Source organism: Aspergillus multicolor (assembly GCF_047715735.1).
Source record: "Aspergillus multicolor strain CBS 133.54 unplaced genomic scaffold BDW74scaffold_31, whole genome shotgun sequence".
In the NCBI taxonomy this organism is placed as follows: domain Eukaryota; kingdom Fungi; phylum Ascomycota; class Eurotiomycetes; order Eurotiales; family Aspergillaceae; genus Aspergillus; species Aspergillus multicolor.
This window is the reverse complement of record NW_027395982.1, coordinates 85,833-102,571: the sequence shown is the minus strand read 5'-3', so window position 1 is coordinate 102,571 and position 16,739 is coordinate 85,833. Positions and strand designations below refer to the sequence as shown.

Below are 16,739 nucleotides of genomic sequence, written 5' to 3'. Positions count from 1 at the left end.
GACAGAATGCCGCCTTTGCTAACAACGGTTATCGAGCGACATATGAAGGTCAATAGTGGTAAGCTTGCAGACACTTTTGTAAGAGCCGCAGGCACCCTATCTCTGTTCCTTCTCCCAAGAGCCACATGCTAAGCCGTTGGAAGAGAGTCTCAAAAACAACAAACGCTGGAGCATTCATCACCCGTATATCATTTCAATTTAAGCAGCGTATCATGCTTGGGGCTGTCTTCAGTGTTCGTCTCGTCTCTATGCCCGCCAACATCCGATGACAGACATTGAGCGGTTGCATCTCATCCTACCTCATGAACTCTGAGAGGATGAGCGGGCCGAGGTATGCCAAAGCCAAGGAGCCAGGCAAAGAGAGAAGCAAACAATGGACTAAGGCAGTTATAGCTAAACAAGACAGGTCGACTTTGAGGCATCCATCTTGATATCGGCAGATCACGGTGCACTTCAACTAGCAGGTCACACATACCTGACATTGGGTGATAGCAACTTCTCCGCACATACTAGGCCTCGGTTCGTAGGCTTCCAGGCAGAACGCGGTCTTGTATACTTAACATGGCCTGGCAGACCCACAAATATGCCCGAGCTTCTGGTGCGGTGTTCGTTCCGGCTACTTCTTGGTACGGGTCTCGGCAGGTGCATGTCATCTGTTCATGAGCATCATTGCCTTTGGATTGGTGACTAAATATGCATTGTATCCATTCGGGAAGCTGTAGTTCAATTAGTTCAGCCGGCGTAGGGAGTAGCTCGTGGCATTCCACCAATCCACACCCATATGCTTCAACGATGTTTTAGTGTATAGAGCTGTTGCGAAGCTAGCGTCCTGGCTGTGCCGTAAACCAATCTATGACATTCCAAGTCGTAATGAGAACCCACACTCGAATCTCGCGCGGTGGGGAGAGCGGGAGGGCGATGCTCATAAATAAGAATCTGAGCCGGAGCTGGTTTGCCTGATCTTTGGATGTCTAGTCGCCAAAGCGAAGGCCGACAGAAACGATATGACAAAAAATCCCACCATTATCTTCTCGATTGGGGCATGGATAACCCCTCCTACCTTCGACGCTATTCGTGCGAGACTCTCAGAGAGAGGCATCCCATCGGAAACGCCCGCGCACCCTTCCATCGGCGCCGAACCCCCAAATAAGACCCTGGCAGATGACGTCGCGTCTCTGAGGTCCGTATTGCAAAAGTTGGTGGAAGTGGAGGGGAAGGATGTGGTTGTCGTAGGCCATTCTTACGGCGGTGTGGTTGCCTCCTGTGCTGTCGAGGGCCTTGCGAAAGCGGATCGAGAAGCAGCGGGACAAGAAGGTGGTGTTTCCAGAATTGCATACCTGGCTGCGTTTGCCCTAGATAAAGGACAAAGCCTCCTCGGTATGCTCGGTGGCCAGTACCTGCCTTGGATGGAGGTGAACGTGCGTCAATCTTCCCCTCAGAATGAATCAAATGTGTTAATGGGCTCATAATCAGGGTGACTTTGTCCACTGTAACGCCGGCCCCCAGGCTGCTTTCCATGATTTGGCATTGGAAGAGCAGCAAAAGTGGTCATCCAAACTTGAGCATACTTCGCGCGCGGTCTTTTTAGGAGCATCCACATACGAACCTTGGCATTGCATTCCTTCTACCTATATTTTCTGCGAAGAAGATCAAGCGCTTCCGCTTCAATTCCAAGAGATGATGGCGGCTAAACTGGGGCCTGACCTCACGTACCGGCTCAAGAGCTCTCACTCGCCGTTCTTGAGTATGCCGGATCAGCTGGCCGATGTTCTGGAGGACTTGGTTGGCAAGTCACAATCATTTGGCTATGATTCCGAGTCCGGGGCTACGGGCCGTGCTCCTTCAGAAGGCAGCTCGACGCAGGACGAATGAACATCGTCAGGTAGACAAAGGAATAAACTTGTACGGTCTGTGGTGGTGCCATTATCGTGGATTCATAGTGTGCAATCAGGAGCAGTATCTGATGAGAGATTTCGGACTTTGAGGGAAGTGGCCCTTTGATCTGTGTCGTATGATTTTTGGTTAGTATCGTTTTGTTTGTACCTATCATTCAAGAGGGGCAATGCATTCTTAGTCTTACAGAAGCATCAGAATTCAGGTGCAGTCAGCTGGTATCGCCTACAGACCAGACTAATAGGTCACCAACAGTTCCCTCGACGTTGAGAGGGAGAAGTGAGAAGTGAGATGACGGAAGCGCGAGGGTTGACAGGTCAGGAAGGCGCGTGGGGCACGTGAAGCGCGCGCTTTTCCTCCCTCCATCGCACAATGCAAGTTTCTAAATTTCTCTCTACTCAGGTACCCAAATTGCTCAGCGCCTTCCAGGGTCCGAATAACAAGGAATCGATAGAGACTACACTTCTACGTGCCCATGAGCGGTTACTGGCGGTGCACGGCAATTTCAAATCCGAACTCCGTCAGGTACAGCTCGGGCCTCGGTCAGTTACCTATTTAGGACACTCTACGACAGCCTTAGACGAGGGTTCTGTATCTTGTGAGTTTGCGTACCTATGGATACTCCTCACAACACTTATTTCTGAAGCAGGTCGTTCACCATGTAATATAACAGAATCCACCAATTCACCGCATATCAATCTTTCCACGGTCGGTGATACCCTATAGATCGGTATCGTTTCATGCTTGTGCTTATACATCGTTTCAGTCGGCGAACCATATAGCAGGAAAGCCGATGCCGAGGCTACCAGGGCCAGACAGCGACGAACGCCTTTCGAACGCCAGAGGAACTAGAGAGCCGCAAAATGGCCGGCCTCTTCCAGGTCGTAGGGATTCTAGGCGCACGGTCATCCGAATATTGGTTCCATGATCCTCAAAGACGCGGTCGAGCTTAACCATTTGCACGCAAGCCGAGAAGCGTTGTCTAAGTTGCTGCGATTTACATTGAATGCCTCCGGAACAATCGGCGCCTATCTATATGGGCAGATACCCTCAAAACGCCGGTCAGTTAGGGCTAACTGCGAGCCCGCTGGGACTCAGCTGCTAGCCCTAACAAGCCACTAAGTGATGTGTCAGTGAGCGCAAACCATCCAACAAAGCACTTTGAACACTATCTACGCGTCACTATCAGAACGGATTTCGGTTTTGCACTGTGGCCGAGTCGCCGGAAACGAGCATGTACCGAACCACAGTTGAAGAAATCCAAATCTCGACCGCAAAAGACAGCCAGGCCATCGGTCTAGACAATCGTCACTACCAATAACCTTAGATCCCGCGTCTCCACGTAAGCTCCGCGATTCGACTTGAACCGTTCGCTCTAATCTTTCTACCATGGATCGTTCAATGAATTCGACGAGGCCTGTCACCCGAGAGTTTCGCGGCTGGCATTAGAGCGGAATATATTCCAAATATCTTTTTGGTTGCCAAACTGCACTCAGTCGGCTTCAATCGTATTCACAATGTGAGCTCCTGAGCATGGCCTTGAATAACAGACAGGAGGACATCGAGTACAAAATATGGGTTGGGACGGTCGTCACGGTCGTGGCTGCAACGGCAGCCGTGATGCTTCGCTTTGTCTCTAGGAATATCGCGAGGGTCAAACTTTGGTGGGATGATTGGGTCATTGTGGTTTCTTTGGTGTGTCCTTACAAACCAGCACAGTGAGTACAGTTAACTGAGAAGGCAAAGGTTGTCAACTGGGCCATGGCAATAACGCGCTGGATCCAAGTTCTCGGCTACGACTTTGGAGAGCACGGCGACGACATACCAATCTACCATATTGTCAGTTATCAAAAGGTACGCCATCCTCATACCAAATGACTTGACTTGAAGGCTTGATCCTTACGAGCCCAACAGAGTTTCATCGCCATTCAACTACTCTATTTCTCGAATGCTGTCCTCACCAAATCCTCTCTTCTTCTCCTCTACCATCGCACTTTTGGCGTCGTGGAGCATTTTTGCTGGGCATTATGGGTCTCCTGGTTTCTCGTCGCCGGATACTTTGTCGCCTGCGTGATCGCCTCTATCATAAGCTGCATTCCTGTCTCCTACATGTGGCACCGATTCGAGGATCCACGAGCTCCTGGCTCGTGCTATAATGAGATCGCCTTCTTCCGCTGGAACGGGTTCGCGAACATGCTGCTTGATATACTAATGCTTATTTTGCCGCTTCCGATGGTCTGGCAGATGGGTCTGTGTCAGAAGCAGAGACTGCTCCTAACGGGCATCTTCCTAATGGGAGGCTTGTACGGAGAGATTCATCTCAACGATAGTGCGAAGCAAAAGCTGACAGTACTACTAGCGTGTGCATCGTCTCCATACTCCGCATTACCTCTTTCGACCACTCCGTGCGCAACGACCCAACGTTCACTCAGGTTCCTTCGTCCATGTGGTCCTCGGTCGAGCAAGGACTCGAGATCGTTTGCGCCTGTCTACCAACGCTGCGACCCCTTCTACGCCTCTGCGGCTGCCGGGGCCCAAATAGGAGCAGAAGTAGTAGCAATCACGGCCAGAGCCAGAGCCCTTATGGTCCCGGCTCGAATCGCTTGTCTCAGTTTTGCGATCATTATCTTGGTCCGGACCTCGAACACGCAGACTCATCACCTGAGCTTCAATGCGAAGAAGAGATAAAAGCTGCGGCAATCGAGAGCCGACGATGGGCTGATGATGCGTATCCGACTGCGCTTGGGCTCAGTGCAGAGCCGTCATCTCTCGACTCGGTCGCCGATATCATTGACCTTAATGAGGTAGAACGTGTCAATGGCTATGATGTTCGTGTTGATGTTAGACAGGATAGAAGCATTAATGCTTAAAGCGTGTTCGTATATAAATACCTATACCTTCTGACCTACGACCTGCACATGATAAATAACCTCGTGCCCCAGCTGTTATTATACAGCTGCTACGGCCATGGACCTTAGTACTCTATAAAACTCAATACAGAGCGATAGGTCTTGCTATAATGGCCAGCTTACAGTAGTTACTTGTCCTACGGACGTGGCCAAGAATATATTTGTCAAATTCTAGCTACTCGGAAAAGTGGCTCTTCCTAGGTCCTGCCTGCGAGTATCTACTCGTATTCTACGCGCTTAGTAAAACCCCGAAAATATTGATTAGAACGCTATGGACGCACAACCAAAGCCACTCCTTATATACAACCCGAGCCCGCTAAGAGACATAGAAAAAGATAGAATATAGACCCGAAAGAACTGATTAATATCCGTTCAAAGTATATTGAGGGTGTGCACTAGGCGCAGCCAGTGTGTCCCAGAATCCGGGATGCGTACTCTGGGGCTGAGGTGCAAATTGCTGAGTGTAGAGGTCGGGTAAAGACGTAGGCCCGGGTAAAGAGCCAGGTACCGCAGGAGGGAGACTTTGTGGCGTGGCGGCACCTCTGGCTGGCTCCATGTCAGTTGGGTAGTGTGCGAGACCTCTCTCCATAGAACTGTTCCGGCTGCCTGCGGACACTGGTGATATAGGCCGCCAGCATTCAGAGTCTGCAGGCCGCTTGCCGTTCCGCAAGGGCCGATGAGGAAGCTCGTGAGTCATGATCGGTATGCTGCGATACGATCTGCGAGACGGCTGCTGACTTGTTTGCACAGCTGTAATTGTTGTAAGACGGTCAGGGTCAGTACCTTGAGTCTCTTCTTCCATATGGCCGTATGTAACGTAGATCATGGTGTCGCCGCCTGATGGAATTATTGTTAGCGTTGTAGCCCTTCTGGTTTGGAGCAAAGAGGGCCATACTAATCTTTCCCTCCAAGTAGTTCTCCTCCATCGTGCGGACACGGTAGATCTCCTCCAAGACCGGGAACTGACTCTCCGACTCAATCGACCGCCTCACTTCTGAGCTGGCTTCCCTCAGCTTCTCTGCGGTTACACCGTGGCTATCTTTGAGGTCGCAAAGAATATGCACTAAGAGCCGGATTCGTTCTGCATAAACAGTCAATTGTTAGCTATGACCATTCAACAGGGCAGAAAATGAAGGGAAATCTCACCAGCTTTTGGGAGATGATCCTATGATGCGACATAAGCTATTAGCTTGTGAAAGACAAGTAAGAATGGTATGATACCGACGTACCGGCTCTTTGTGCCTCACTCCTACAGGCCACCATTTTGGCTTTGTCTTTTCAGGGTCTGGCTTCGCATCCTCCTGGCTTTGTGGCTTGGACAGTCGGGATGAGCTTGGGGCTTTTCCGTTGTACGGAAAGTTGACCTGTTTTCTAGGCTCTACCAATTTGACAAATGCCTTTGCGATCACGCGGCAGCTGAGCTGCTTGAAATCCTCGAATGCTTTCTCGTAGTACCTGCGCAGCATCTGCGTCTGCCCGACGCGAATTGCTGTGCGCTTCAGAGATGAAGCAGGAGAAGGATGGTCCCACCAATTTGCATCACCGTGGATGTCACGTCGCAGGCGCCTGTGTCGCTTGTTCTGGGGCTGCCACTCGTAAGGGATCATGCCAGCGGGACGTTGTTGGGTTGGGTAATACCACGAAGGGGCGGACAGGCCCATGCCTGGCGGTGTCAGCAGCCTTGCTTCTTCCTCCCTTCCTCGTCCCCCTCAACACTTCCACTCACCTGAAGCACCTTGCATGTTAGACTGCCACTCTCTGTTTACCACCTTCAAAAATCGTTCTTGCACCTCGTCTGTGAAAATTACTTTCTCATGGCCGGCTATGCATGACGAAGTTTCGGCCTGGAGATCCCCCCGATGATCGATGAACATGACGGCAAAGTGCGAGTAAGGAAGGGCGAATTGGGTCGGCTGGTGGCACTGAAGATCCTATACAATGTTACTCCGAGTTGTTCCGACCATGGCCATGCGACCCAGGATGGTCCTTACATTCGATGCTGTCTGGGGAGCCATATCATGATACACCATCTGACGGGGCTCTTCGCCCTTGACCTCGGGGACGCCCATCCCTAATGAGTCCATCCGGTACGCGGGACTTGTCATGGTCAATGAGACACGCCAACCAGAACTGGGATAACTTCGACTCGTCTAAATAATTGCTGTGAATTGGAAAACAACAAGAAAATGCGGGGTGTGGTTTCATCGAATCTGTCGAACAGCCTTCAAGATGAGACGATGAACGCCGGTTGGGAGGGCCTAGATATATCATTTTCTGGCGGCAGTGGTCCAGCTATGTCCGGGGTTGACGACAAAAGTGCGAAGAAAAAGTACGTCTCCCAAAACCCTTGTGGGCATCCTCTGGCACTACTACGTCTTTGTGGCTGGCATGACGTGCAGGCTAATGCATGAAAAACAAATAGATACATACAGAACTGAGGCCTAGCCACTCTGCAGAAAAAACGAGCGATCATCCGATAGGCGAGCCAAGTCTGCATTCCCTAGAGCGTTAGGCGATTGACTCCGCTTAATCTCTCACACCTGACAAGAATCATATACCTTCTTTGCGATGTTTCGAGCTCTTCGCATCTTCTGAAGCGCGGAACCGTACGCAGCATAATAATCATCAAGTCAAAAAAAAGCTGTTGAGCAATGAGATCCATGGCAGCAGCCCCTCGGTTCTCCAAAGACAGCGATGCTGCCGGACTAGGTTCGAAGGTTCAAAATCATGGATAAATCTATTCATATTGCTATATTGGGCCGATAACAGACCCAGGCCGACAAGACGACTATTGTTCCATCCTCGTCGTATCGACGCCGATCAATATCAGGCGCCAAATGAATTGTCTAGGCACAAGGGAAGCTTTATCCAGCTCAATCACAACAGGCTGTCAAGTGTCAACTTGGGCCTGGTGTTTTGACCCACGGTGGGAACAATTTCCCTGCGATAGAGAAGCCCCCTCGAAGCTTCCAGCACTGGGCCATCTCAGAGCTCTCAATGTGCCAGTTCCGGGCGTCGGAAATATTCCCCAGACCCCCCATGTCGAACTAGGAGTTAATCCATCATCCACAGCCCAATTCGAATCTCACCGCAGAATCTGCAGAGTGTCTTAATTTCTTCTGGAGTGGCAACGCACACCAATGAATTCACTCAATGACGCAGACCCAACTTGCCCCCTCGGTAGTCAAATGCTCAGGGAACCAAATTCCAACCTGGAAGTGGGACACCGCCATCAGTCTCCAACAACGAACGGGCCTCTGGCAGATCTGGAGAGGGACGCCATTATCTTTGCAGTGCTGACCGCCGATCACTGGCATCCCGTCCTCGGACCCCAGATTGAGAGTTTGTCGGGAGCACTTTAGAACGAAGCTTAACGTTATCGCAGACAGGAAGTTCAGGAACCATCAGCGTGGGCTCAACAATGCTCTTCCCTCCCGTGCTGGTACTTTTTTACTCCAATTATTCCACGTCGCAATAAGAGCCTCCCGTCCTCTTCCTTGCTCACCGTTGTCAATGAAATCCAACCACTGTGTAACAGTGGATCTTCTTTCCTTCAGCTTTGATTGGTCTACTTAATCTTGACGACTTCAGTCAACCCAGGAAAGCCTTATCGGGCGCCTGCATCATGAGTCGCCCGAGGAAAGGACAAGAAGGTACCACCTCCGAACAACACACGAACCCATTGTCGGACTGCTGGACAGCGTGGCAGCTTCTGACGTCTCGGTCTAGTACCAGAACCATAATCCAGTGCTCAGCACATGAAAAGTGATGGGGAGAAGAGAGACAATCGACCTTGATCACAATTTGCGGGGAAGCAGGGATCCTCTATTGTTTTCTTTTTTTTTCGGGCTTTGCCCTGGCTACTGAGTACTCAATTGCCATTCATCATCCAAGACGACAGAGTTTCAGCCGAATGACTGGCGTGTGGATAAAAGGCCGCTGCCAGGAAATCCTGCAGATGTGGCTTGTGGGCTTGGGGTCTGAGCAACCCGGATCGTACCTATGAAGTCGATCTATCGCACAGTTACAGCCTTTTTGGAGCTGCCAAAGTCCAGCGTCTTTTCTGGTACTCCATACGCAAGCGACGCCCACAAGAATAATCAAGGTTTTGACCATACCTTTTCGAGATTGCTTTGCTTCTGGCGGATTCTTGTTCATGAACCCTGGTCAGTGGTCAGAAGATAACGAATACAATCTCATTCACGACAGCCCCACAGCAATAGCCCTAGTGCTGACAGAAATGGATGAATCGACTTGCGAATGATGGCATACAGGCTACGGCTCAAGTCCCTCGCCAGTAGTCATCATTCTGCCCTTGAACACTCTCCATGGAAATTAAGAGTACGATTTCGTTGCTCTAGCGTGCCGAAAGATTGACGCCATGCCCGACCGCACCATGAGGCTATTTAGATTATGGCTGCTGCCAGAGCATGTACCAACGCCTGCCCAAAACATTATCCTTGCTCTGCAGCATACTCGTCTCTTTGCTGTCGGACTCCAGTTAAGCACCGTTACCATTGTCTGTGTATTGAGTGTTGAGTATCCAGGCTCCATGGACCACCGAAGAACTCCGAATAACCAACCTCACTGTCTCGGCGGATCAATCCCAAACTTCCCGGCATCTAATTCAATTCCCATTGCCCATGGTCCATGTGGCCGAACAAACTTTAGTTTGTGCCGCCGCGATAGGAAAGGCGCGAAACATTGATGTGCCGCCGTCGTTCCAGAGGCCTGGGTTGGAATTGATACATAAAAACGCGACTCAAAAGAAGTTCCACTTGAAAAACACAGATCTCCACCGTCTAACTCCTCGCCTTAATGATCCAGGGCAAAACTCTGCTCTCCACAATGTGGCTCAGGGTATTTTTGGCAGTACGTATGTAGAAGCCTGCTAGATACATGGTTCAGGGTACTTGAGCACGGCTCAGCAGGAGCTTGACTCGACTCATTTTGCAAGACGATATTATGGGTGTCGTTACACAGCATAGGGAAATTAGCTTCAAATTCTGCAGCTCAAGCCTGGTGATTGGCAGCGGAATATGCTCGAGTCCAATTGGGTCGATGCATTGTGGGCGCAAATTTGACCCGGAAGGCTATGCCACGCGAAAGGATCAATCACTTGTTCATCTCGGAAGGGATGCCCACAGTGGCGCTTAGATTCCACCTTGAGATTGAGGGGGATCCAGGAGGTGGCTCGTCCGCAGAGGCTGACGGCGTCAACTCTCCGTACAGCATCCATCTGACGGAGCGTCGACGCGACCACGCCGCTATTCACGAAGCATGAAGCCTATTATCCGCCGCGAAGGCTGGTTGCCACCGTAGCATCGCTAAAGCAAGGGGCTTTTACTTTCTTCTTGGTGTCAAAAGCTCCCCAATAGTGCGCTCTCTGATACGGATGGATCGTCGCCTGCTGAAACCTAGTTCAGGGTCTAGACGTTGCGGCAGAAGCTGAAGAGCACAAGCCCTACGAGCGGAATTCACTTCAAATTTCCGGGTCTCGGCGGTACCTTGTTCGTTTACAGAGCATGTATAGTAAGGTTTGAAAAGAAGCAAGGTCTTCGGTGTTCCTGACAACCACCTCCGAGACTTTCCCTAGAGTTGACACATCACTCGCACCCCAACATTGTCAAGCGGGCGTCCCGGCCCGGTGCAGTTGCCAAATTGCAGAAACAGGCACCGGGATGATTCTCTGTTGAGGCAAAAGTGGAGCAAGGCATGCCTTGCCGTCCCCAGGTATTGCCACATATGTCACAGCTGCGGTACTGCTTCTGCATACGAAGACACTGCGATGCTCGGACTGGCTTTCCCTGATTGCTTTCTTGACGTATCCAGGGGTCAATACCAATTGCATCAATACTCCGTAGCCTCTCTCTGCCTTGAAGCATCCTGACATCATTATGGAAGTGAGCTCACTCTGAGGAAGGAACCAGGGAATCCTAATTCAGGGACTCAGTAGCGACAAAGTAGCGCTGATGCCAAGGAAGAACGTACCCGGTTCCCATCCTGATATTATCGGATCACAGTCTTATTGATAGAGCCCTAGCTATCTGTACGGCGTGCCCGGCTATCTTGTTTGACAAAGTCAGTGCTTTGGCCTGTTCTAAGGTTATCTATTGGGTCATATACAACAGAAAGCGCTGGCCTTGGTGTACTGGTTGGTGTTCTTCTAAAGTATATATATATAAATCTGTGAGAACATCGTCTCCCCTAGATGATACCTAGAGCTTGTATAGGCACTCCTGAATAGCAATAATCTTGTAAAACTAAGCTTGCTTCTATGGGCCTGAGACATCATGTTTTGGTCATCGACCTACATCCTAGGTAATACTATTGCGTCCCTTTTCGTTCTAAGCCTGAGGGAACGACAGTCTGTGACCCAGTCTTAGGATATCTGATGTCTGTTTCCAGAACTAGAGACTCAAGCACATCTATTAGTGTCATCAGTCAAACCCTGGCTTCTTGATCATCATTTTGGTTTAGGTATGACGTTTTTTACTGATATCACTCAGGCCTGGCGAACTCATGCTATGCTAGTTGTACGATTGTATATCGCGCTGCTTGAGTTGTTAGCAAAGGAAACGGCGCCTCAATTCCGAGATATCTAACTGGGCTCATAGCCGTCTCGTAACCCATAACAGAAACTCATCGCCAGCAATGCAAGGTTCAATTGAGAAACCTTTGGTCGTACACCTAGCACGATTCAAAGAGACCATTCGGCGCATCAGCCGGATAGGTACTTGTAAAGGACGGGCCCTATTCTGGCAGATGGCTAATTTCCTTCTTGCGGCATCTGGTAATTTCGGCACCTGACTCAATAGCTGAAAGGGGTCTCTAAGGTCTCTCATCCCTATCAAAGTTGCCGTTATACTCCTCAAGGATTCTTTGTGGCAGGTTATATATTGTGCCTGACCGCAGCTCGGTCACTCGGTTGTAGCGAAACGTTAGGGGTCTCAAGAGGCATCGTTCAAAAGAATACTCGAATATACTTACGCAGTCAATTATAGCTTGTTTTTCAACCTTGGAAACTAAGCACATAGACATCATTAAAGTTGCAGTGTTTAGACGTTCGCTATGCTTGCCGAAGGTTTGTTTAAATTCCATGTGGTCCGCATGGAGTCCTGTCTGAGACTATACTTGACAGCATCTAACCAGATATATTTCTCCGTATTACCTCTAGATCTAGCCACGGGACGCCGGAATCTTTCGCATCAAGGACATCCTAGGCGAAGTATAGAGCTGAGACCCTGTATGCCTTGATACTAAGGTATCAACTGGATCACCGGCCCCGCCCATGACGGCGATCCCGTGGCCAGACTCCGGGCGGAGCTTTGGCCAATCAAGGCCTATGACACAAGCACACGCAAAACATCGTCATTCCTGTTTGTTGTCCCAGCTCCTAACCTCATCATCGCCTCTTTGTTCGTCTTCCCTCCTCCAGCGCCCCGTGCTTGAATCTAGTCCCTCTGATTGTCTAGCCCTCAACACTGGTCCATGGTCATGCGCATCGGACGTTGACGGTCACTGGTGCATCTGTGTCTTTACCCCAACCCAACCAAACTTCGTCTAGGTACGACCCAACTAGTCGGTCCTGAAGACAACGCGGTGCCGCAAGCAGAGGTAAGGCTATAAACCCCCGCTTTCTCGATAAGGCTTTCATGACTTGATCCCTTCATTCTTCCGTTCATATCGCCTATTACCTCCTTTCACCCTGCCGCCTCCTCGCCTGCGAGTGCAAGTGACTTGTTTACATCATACTGCGGAATCTCTGCCAGCGCGAGATATGGGCTTGCTAACACTCTCGCGCTTCCTCAGTCGGTCATACCCGCACGACAGCCGCCACGGCCCTACAATATTCACATTTCAGCAGAAACTTATCATGGACGAAGGCGGAGCCCATCAGCGGAGGACGTCGGACACGAAGGGCAGAGAAACGCCTGAGCTACACCCTGCGGCTTTGGAAGATATCTTGGACTCTGAATCGGACTACTACTCCCCTCCAGGCTCCCCGTCTACCCGACCTCGCCTGTCGCGCAACTCCTTCTCCTACCAAGATGACTGGGAAACGTTTCCACCGCTCGACCAGCTCACTGTTTTTGACCTCCTCGACAACCTGTCTCTGTCGCAGAGGCTCGAGAGGCTACAGCGCTCGCTCAGCTCGCAGAGAGAGAAAGTGAAGAAGCAGCAGGAAAAGCTACGGTCAACCTCGAAGAATGCCAGAGACCGGGTCGTGGGTGAGTGGAAACGGAGAGTACCGACCGCCGATGAGCAGCTGGAGAAATACCGCCGTCGGATGAAGAACGGGGTAGAGCGCTTGTCGCAACGATGGAATGCAGCTGCTGCGGTTACCCTCCGAGAAAAGATATCGTTCATAGCGGGTGTTCTCAACATCTTCATCAGCGGATACCTGCTCGGATCGTTTCCCGAATACTTCTACATCTGGTTCAGCGTGCAGCTTGCCTACTTTATGCCGATCAGGTTCTACAGATACCATGCGATCGGCTACCACTATTTCCTGGCTGATCTCTGCTACTTTGTCAATGTGCTTTGCATGCTCTCTCTATGGGTGTTCCCGCAGTCGAAGAGGCTCTTCATCAGCACTTTCTGCTTGACCTTTGGTAATAACGCAGTTGCGATTGCCATGTGGCGGAATTCTATGGTCTTTCATAGCATGGACAAAGTCGTCAGGTATGTTTCAAACCTTCTTAATCTAGATTGCGATCGACTAACTTTGTCAGTCTCTTCATCCACATCATGCCTCCTGTGACTCTCCATTGCCTGGTCCACCTTACGCCTTTGGACGTGTTGAAGGAAAGGTTTCCGGCCATCTACGACGTCAAAACCAGCGAGCCTGGCTCCCCTGAGCGTTTCGGACTATTCTCAATGATGATCTGGGCGACAGTCCCGTACATGATCTGGCAATTATCCTACCACTTATTTATCACCGTCCGCCGCGCAGACAAAATCGCAGCCGGCCGCCCAACAAGCTTCACCTGGCTCCGCAAGTCGTACGCCAAGGCCTGGATCGGTCGGCTTGTCCTCAGTCTCCCAGAGTCACTTCAAGCTCCCGCGTTCATGATGATCCAGTATCTCTACGCCCTGCTGACCATGATCCCTTGCCCAATCTGGCTTTGGTACCGATGGGCCAGTGGAGCATTCATTACTAGCCTTTTCATCTTGAGTATCCATAACGGAGCCACCTATTATATCGACGTGTTCGGCAAGCGCTTCCAGAAAGAACTCGAGCAGTTGAGGAAAGAGGTTGCTCAGTGGCAGTCTAGTCCAGAGGGAGCGATGGCTCCGATGACTCCCGGTATGGCTTCCGCTGCTGCTCAACCTGAAGGCAAACAGTCGGACTACATGTCTGCTAAGGGAAGCTCGGACAACGGCAACATTGAGAAAATCCCCCTTCTCGATTCCACTGGGGTTTCGACTGCTATTGAGGGCGGCACAAAGAAGTGAACGATCGGTAACTCACAGAGACCACATGCCACGATAGACCTCGCAACGCCAACAATATGGCTTGCATGGTGTTATCTAGGGCACGAGAACATTTGATTGCTTTTATGAGTCTTATGGCGGAATATGAGATGCTCCTTGCTTGGCCCTCATATTGGTGGCAACACGAAGCGAGCCATCATATATTCAGGCCCTACCACGGCAGTCGCGCAGACTGCTAATTCTTCGAGATACTGCTGTCTTTTCCAGCACCACAACTACCCTAATGCCCCTATCCTTTCTCCTGGAGTAATACTTGGAATTCCTGTCGCACCTAGATGGTCACCATGATACCCAACTTCATTCGCCGGTCGTTCCTTCGTTATAGCCTTTGCACTTATGGCTCGTTTGATTTGCGACTTATTTATGAAGACATGCTTTAAGAATGATTCCTATACTGACTTTCCTTATTGGTTGTATCCTCGCTCAGATATAGATGATTAGACTGATTATATAATTCGAGTTCTTGATATACACTGTTGCTATAGTTAACCCCGGGTCGGAGCGCTAAACATAGAAGCCTAGAGCATTCTAGCGTCCATTCGAATCTAGGCATCTCGCTTGGCGTTCGTTTAGCCATATCTCCGCTCGTCTACTCCGTGGTGGATGGAGTCCCAAAATGCAGATCTATATGGCTGATATCAGCCATAATAACCTTACCTCCGCCTACCGAGAGCTCGATGACAGACTTAGGATTGCAGAACGCCCAGGCGGGGATATAGCCTGGAGATAGTTATTCAAGCCCGATAACGACAAGGAGCTGCTGCTGCTTTGGTCTTGATCTTTGTCTTGGGTCCTTTCGCTATCGCTTCCTACTCGTCCGCTCGCGTTTCGCTCTGCTACGCCCGCTATCCCGCATAGCTCTACCATCGTAGTATATATTCAACAAACTCCCTCCTTCGAAATGATCATTATCATCAACAAACACCACTCATCATGTCCTCCTCCATCCTCATCACCGGCGGCACCGCCGGCCTAGGCTTCCAGTGCACCGTCGCCCTCGCCCGCCAATACCCAAACCACCGCATCACCATCGTCTCGCGCAGCGACCCCAACAACGCAGCCGGCACAATCAACTGCATAACCGGCCAAAAGAACGTACACTACCAGCGCCTCGACCTCGCCAGCTTATCGCAAGTCCGGCTCTTCGTCAAGAAATGGGCTGAGGAAAACAACCCCCCAATCACACACCTGCTCTTCAACGCAGGCCTCCAGTTCCCCAATGAAGTGAGCTACACGGACGACGGCTACGAGAAAACCTTCGCTATCAACCACCTCGGCCATGCGCTGCTCTTCGCTCTTCTTACTCCGCACCTTGCCCAGACAGCTCGCATTGTGGTAACGGCTAGCGGGACCCACGACCCCGAGCAGAAAACAGGCATGCCGGACGCCGAGTACACCTCCGCCGAACAGCTCGCCCGCCCAACCGGCGAGAACGTCGATCTCCCCGGCCGCCAGCGCTACACAACCAGCAAGTTAGCTAATATCCTCTGGACGTACGCGCTCGAGCGCCGCCTGTCTGACCTCCGGAACCGAAGCGGCGCAGACCACAAGAACTGGACCATTGCGGCCTTTGACCCCGGTATGGTTCCCGGCACGGGCCTGGCTCGTGACGCGGGCGGCCTGATGAAGTTTGTCTGGACGTTTGTTCTCCCGCGTGTTCTGCCGCTGCTGAGGTTGCTGGTTATGCCGAATATTCATTCTGCGGAGGAGTCTGGGCAGGCTCTTGCGTGGGTTGCGGGGGATAAGGACGTTGCGGGGAAGAGTGGGCTTTACTATGAGGGGAAGAAAGAGATTAAGTCGAGTAAGGTGAGTTATGAGATTGGCAAGCAGGAGGATTTGTGGGAGTGGACTGTGAGGAATCTTGCTGTGGGGGAGGAGGAGAGGGCGTTGTTTGAGTTGAAGGGGTTGAACTGAGCTTTTCTCTTTCTTTTGTCTGCTTTGGGTACGTGGTTTGGGGCTTTTTGTTAGTATGGCGCTGTGGGTTGTGCAGTAATAGCATTGGACTTAATCGAGTGTCTCATATTATTTCGCGGTAATGTGCTGGCCCGAGCGGATTCTAGAAGGTCACAAGGACTCCATATCGAGCCAGAGCAGAGTAGCGGGGTATGATGGCGCTCTGTCACTTTGCAAGGGTTCCCAGATTGCGCAATACAGGGATTGAAAGGTGTCTGCTGTCGGCCGCCGTGTGCTCTTGGTCGAGCGCTTTCACCTGCTAAAGCAACAAACATTGAGAGGGATTTCAGGTCGGGCTGAGGCTATCCGAGACCGAAAGACGCACTTGCGCCAGCGTGCAGATTCGGGCACCACTGAGGGGCAAATGGAATGCCCCTACGAACATCCCGGCTTGCGGACGATGGCCAATAAGCTGGTTTATGTTTAGTGAGGCATTTGGCAAATCCCGAGATTGGGCCGGGGGAGTTGGATAAGCATTGGCCGTGG

General features: G+C 51.0%; 7 protein-coding genes across 7 annotated transcripts; 5 read left to right on the top strand and 2 right to left on the bottom strand.

The window, feature by feature from the left end:
• Positions 1 to 1,004: 1,004 nt before the first annotated feature.
• BDW74DRAFT_187748 (alpha/beta hydrolase) lies at positions 1,005 to 2,221 on the top strand (the record flags this gene model as incomplete). Its single annotated transcript, XM_073731565.1, has 2 exons — positions 1,005 to 1,418; positions 1,474 to 2,221. 2 exons carry the CDS (start codon positions 1,005 to 1,007, stop codon positions 1,870 to 1,872), a joined length of 813 nt encoding a protein of 270 aa, XP_073580021.1. The 3' UTR covers positions 1,873 to 2,221.
• On the top strand, positions 2,160 to 3,124 carry BDW74DRAFT_84818 (uncharacterized protein). The gene is made up of 2 exons (XM_073733882.1): positions 2,160 to 2,601; positions 2,660 to 3,124. Exons 1-2 carry the CDS (start codon positions 2,266 to 2,268, stop codon positions 2,819 to 2,821), a joined length of 498 nt encoding a protein of 165 aa, XP_073580020.1. The 5' UTR covers positions 2,160 to 2,265; the 3' UTR covers positions 2,822 to 3,124.
• Positions 3,125 to 4,894, top strand: BDW74DRAFT_84770 (uncharacterized protein). The gene is made up of 4 exons (XM_073733881.1): positions 3,125 to 3,588; positions 3,640 to 3,747; positions 3,808 to 4,196; positions 4,253 to 4,894. The coding sequence occupies exons 1-4, from the start codon at positions 3,427 to 3,429 to the stop codon at positions 4,761 to 4,763; spliced, it is 1,170 nt and encodes a 389-aa protein (XP_073580019.1). The 5' UTR covers positions 3,125 to 3,426; the 3' UTR covers positions 4,764 to 4,894.
• A 149-nt stretch (positions 4,895 to 5,043) lies between these two features.
• BDW74DRAFT_160167 (DUF2841 domain-containing protein) lies at positions 5,044 to 7,068 on the bottom strand. The gene is made up of 6 exons (XM_073725571.1): positions 6,794 to 7,068; positions 6,529 to 6,733; positions 6,032 to 6,465; positions 5,949 to 5,967; positions 5,698 to 5,883; positions 5,044 to 5,639 (listed from the first exon to the last, which is right to left on the bottom strand). The coding sequence occupies exons 1-6, from the start codon at positions 6,905 to 6,907 to the stop codon at positions 5,164 to 5,166; spliced, it is 1,434 nt and encodes a 477-aa protein (XP_073580018.1). The 5' UTR covers positions 6,908 to 7,068; the 3' UTR covers positions 5,044 to 5,163.
• A 1,543-nt stretch (positions 7,069 to 8,611) lies between these two features.
• BDW74DRAFT_160165 (uncharacterized protein) lies at positions 8,612 to 9,019 on the bottom strand. The gene has a single exon (XM_073725570.1). The coding sequence runs from the start codon at positions 8,958 to 8,960 to the stop codon at positions 8,688 to 8,690; it is 273 nt and encodes a 90-aa protein (XP_073580017.1). The 5' UTR covers positions 8,961 to 9,019; the 3' UTR covers positions 8,612 to 8,687.
• A 3,202-nt stretch (positions 9,020 to 12,221) lies between these two features.
• BDW74DRAFT_160162 (glycerophosphocholine acyltransferase) lies at positions 12,222 to 14,779 on the top strand. Its single transcript, XM_073725569.1, has 3 exons — positions 12,222 to 12,419; positions 12,615 to 13,487; positions 13,538 to 14,779. Exons 2-3 carry the CDS (start codon positions 12,679 to 12,681, stop codon positions 14,259 to 14,261), a joined length of 1,533 nt encoding a protein of 510 aa, XP_073580016.1. The 5' UTR covers positions 12,222 to 12,419; positions 12,615 to 12,678; the 3' UTR covers positions 14,262 to 14,779.
• Positions 14,780 to 14,803: 24 nt separating this feature from the next.
• On the top strand, positions 14,804 to 16,601 carry BDW74DRAFT_84712 (uncharacterized protein). Its single transcript, XM_073733879.1, has one exon. It carries the CDS (start codon positions 15,234 to 15,236, stop codon positions 16,212 to 16,214), a length of 981 nt encoding a protein of 326 aa, XP_073580015.1. The 5' UTR covers positions 14,804 to 15,233; the 3' UTR covers positions 16,215 to 16,601.
• Positions 16,602 to 16,739: the final 138 nt, after the last annotated feature.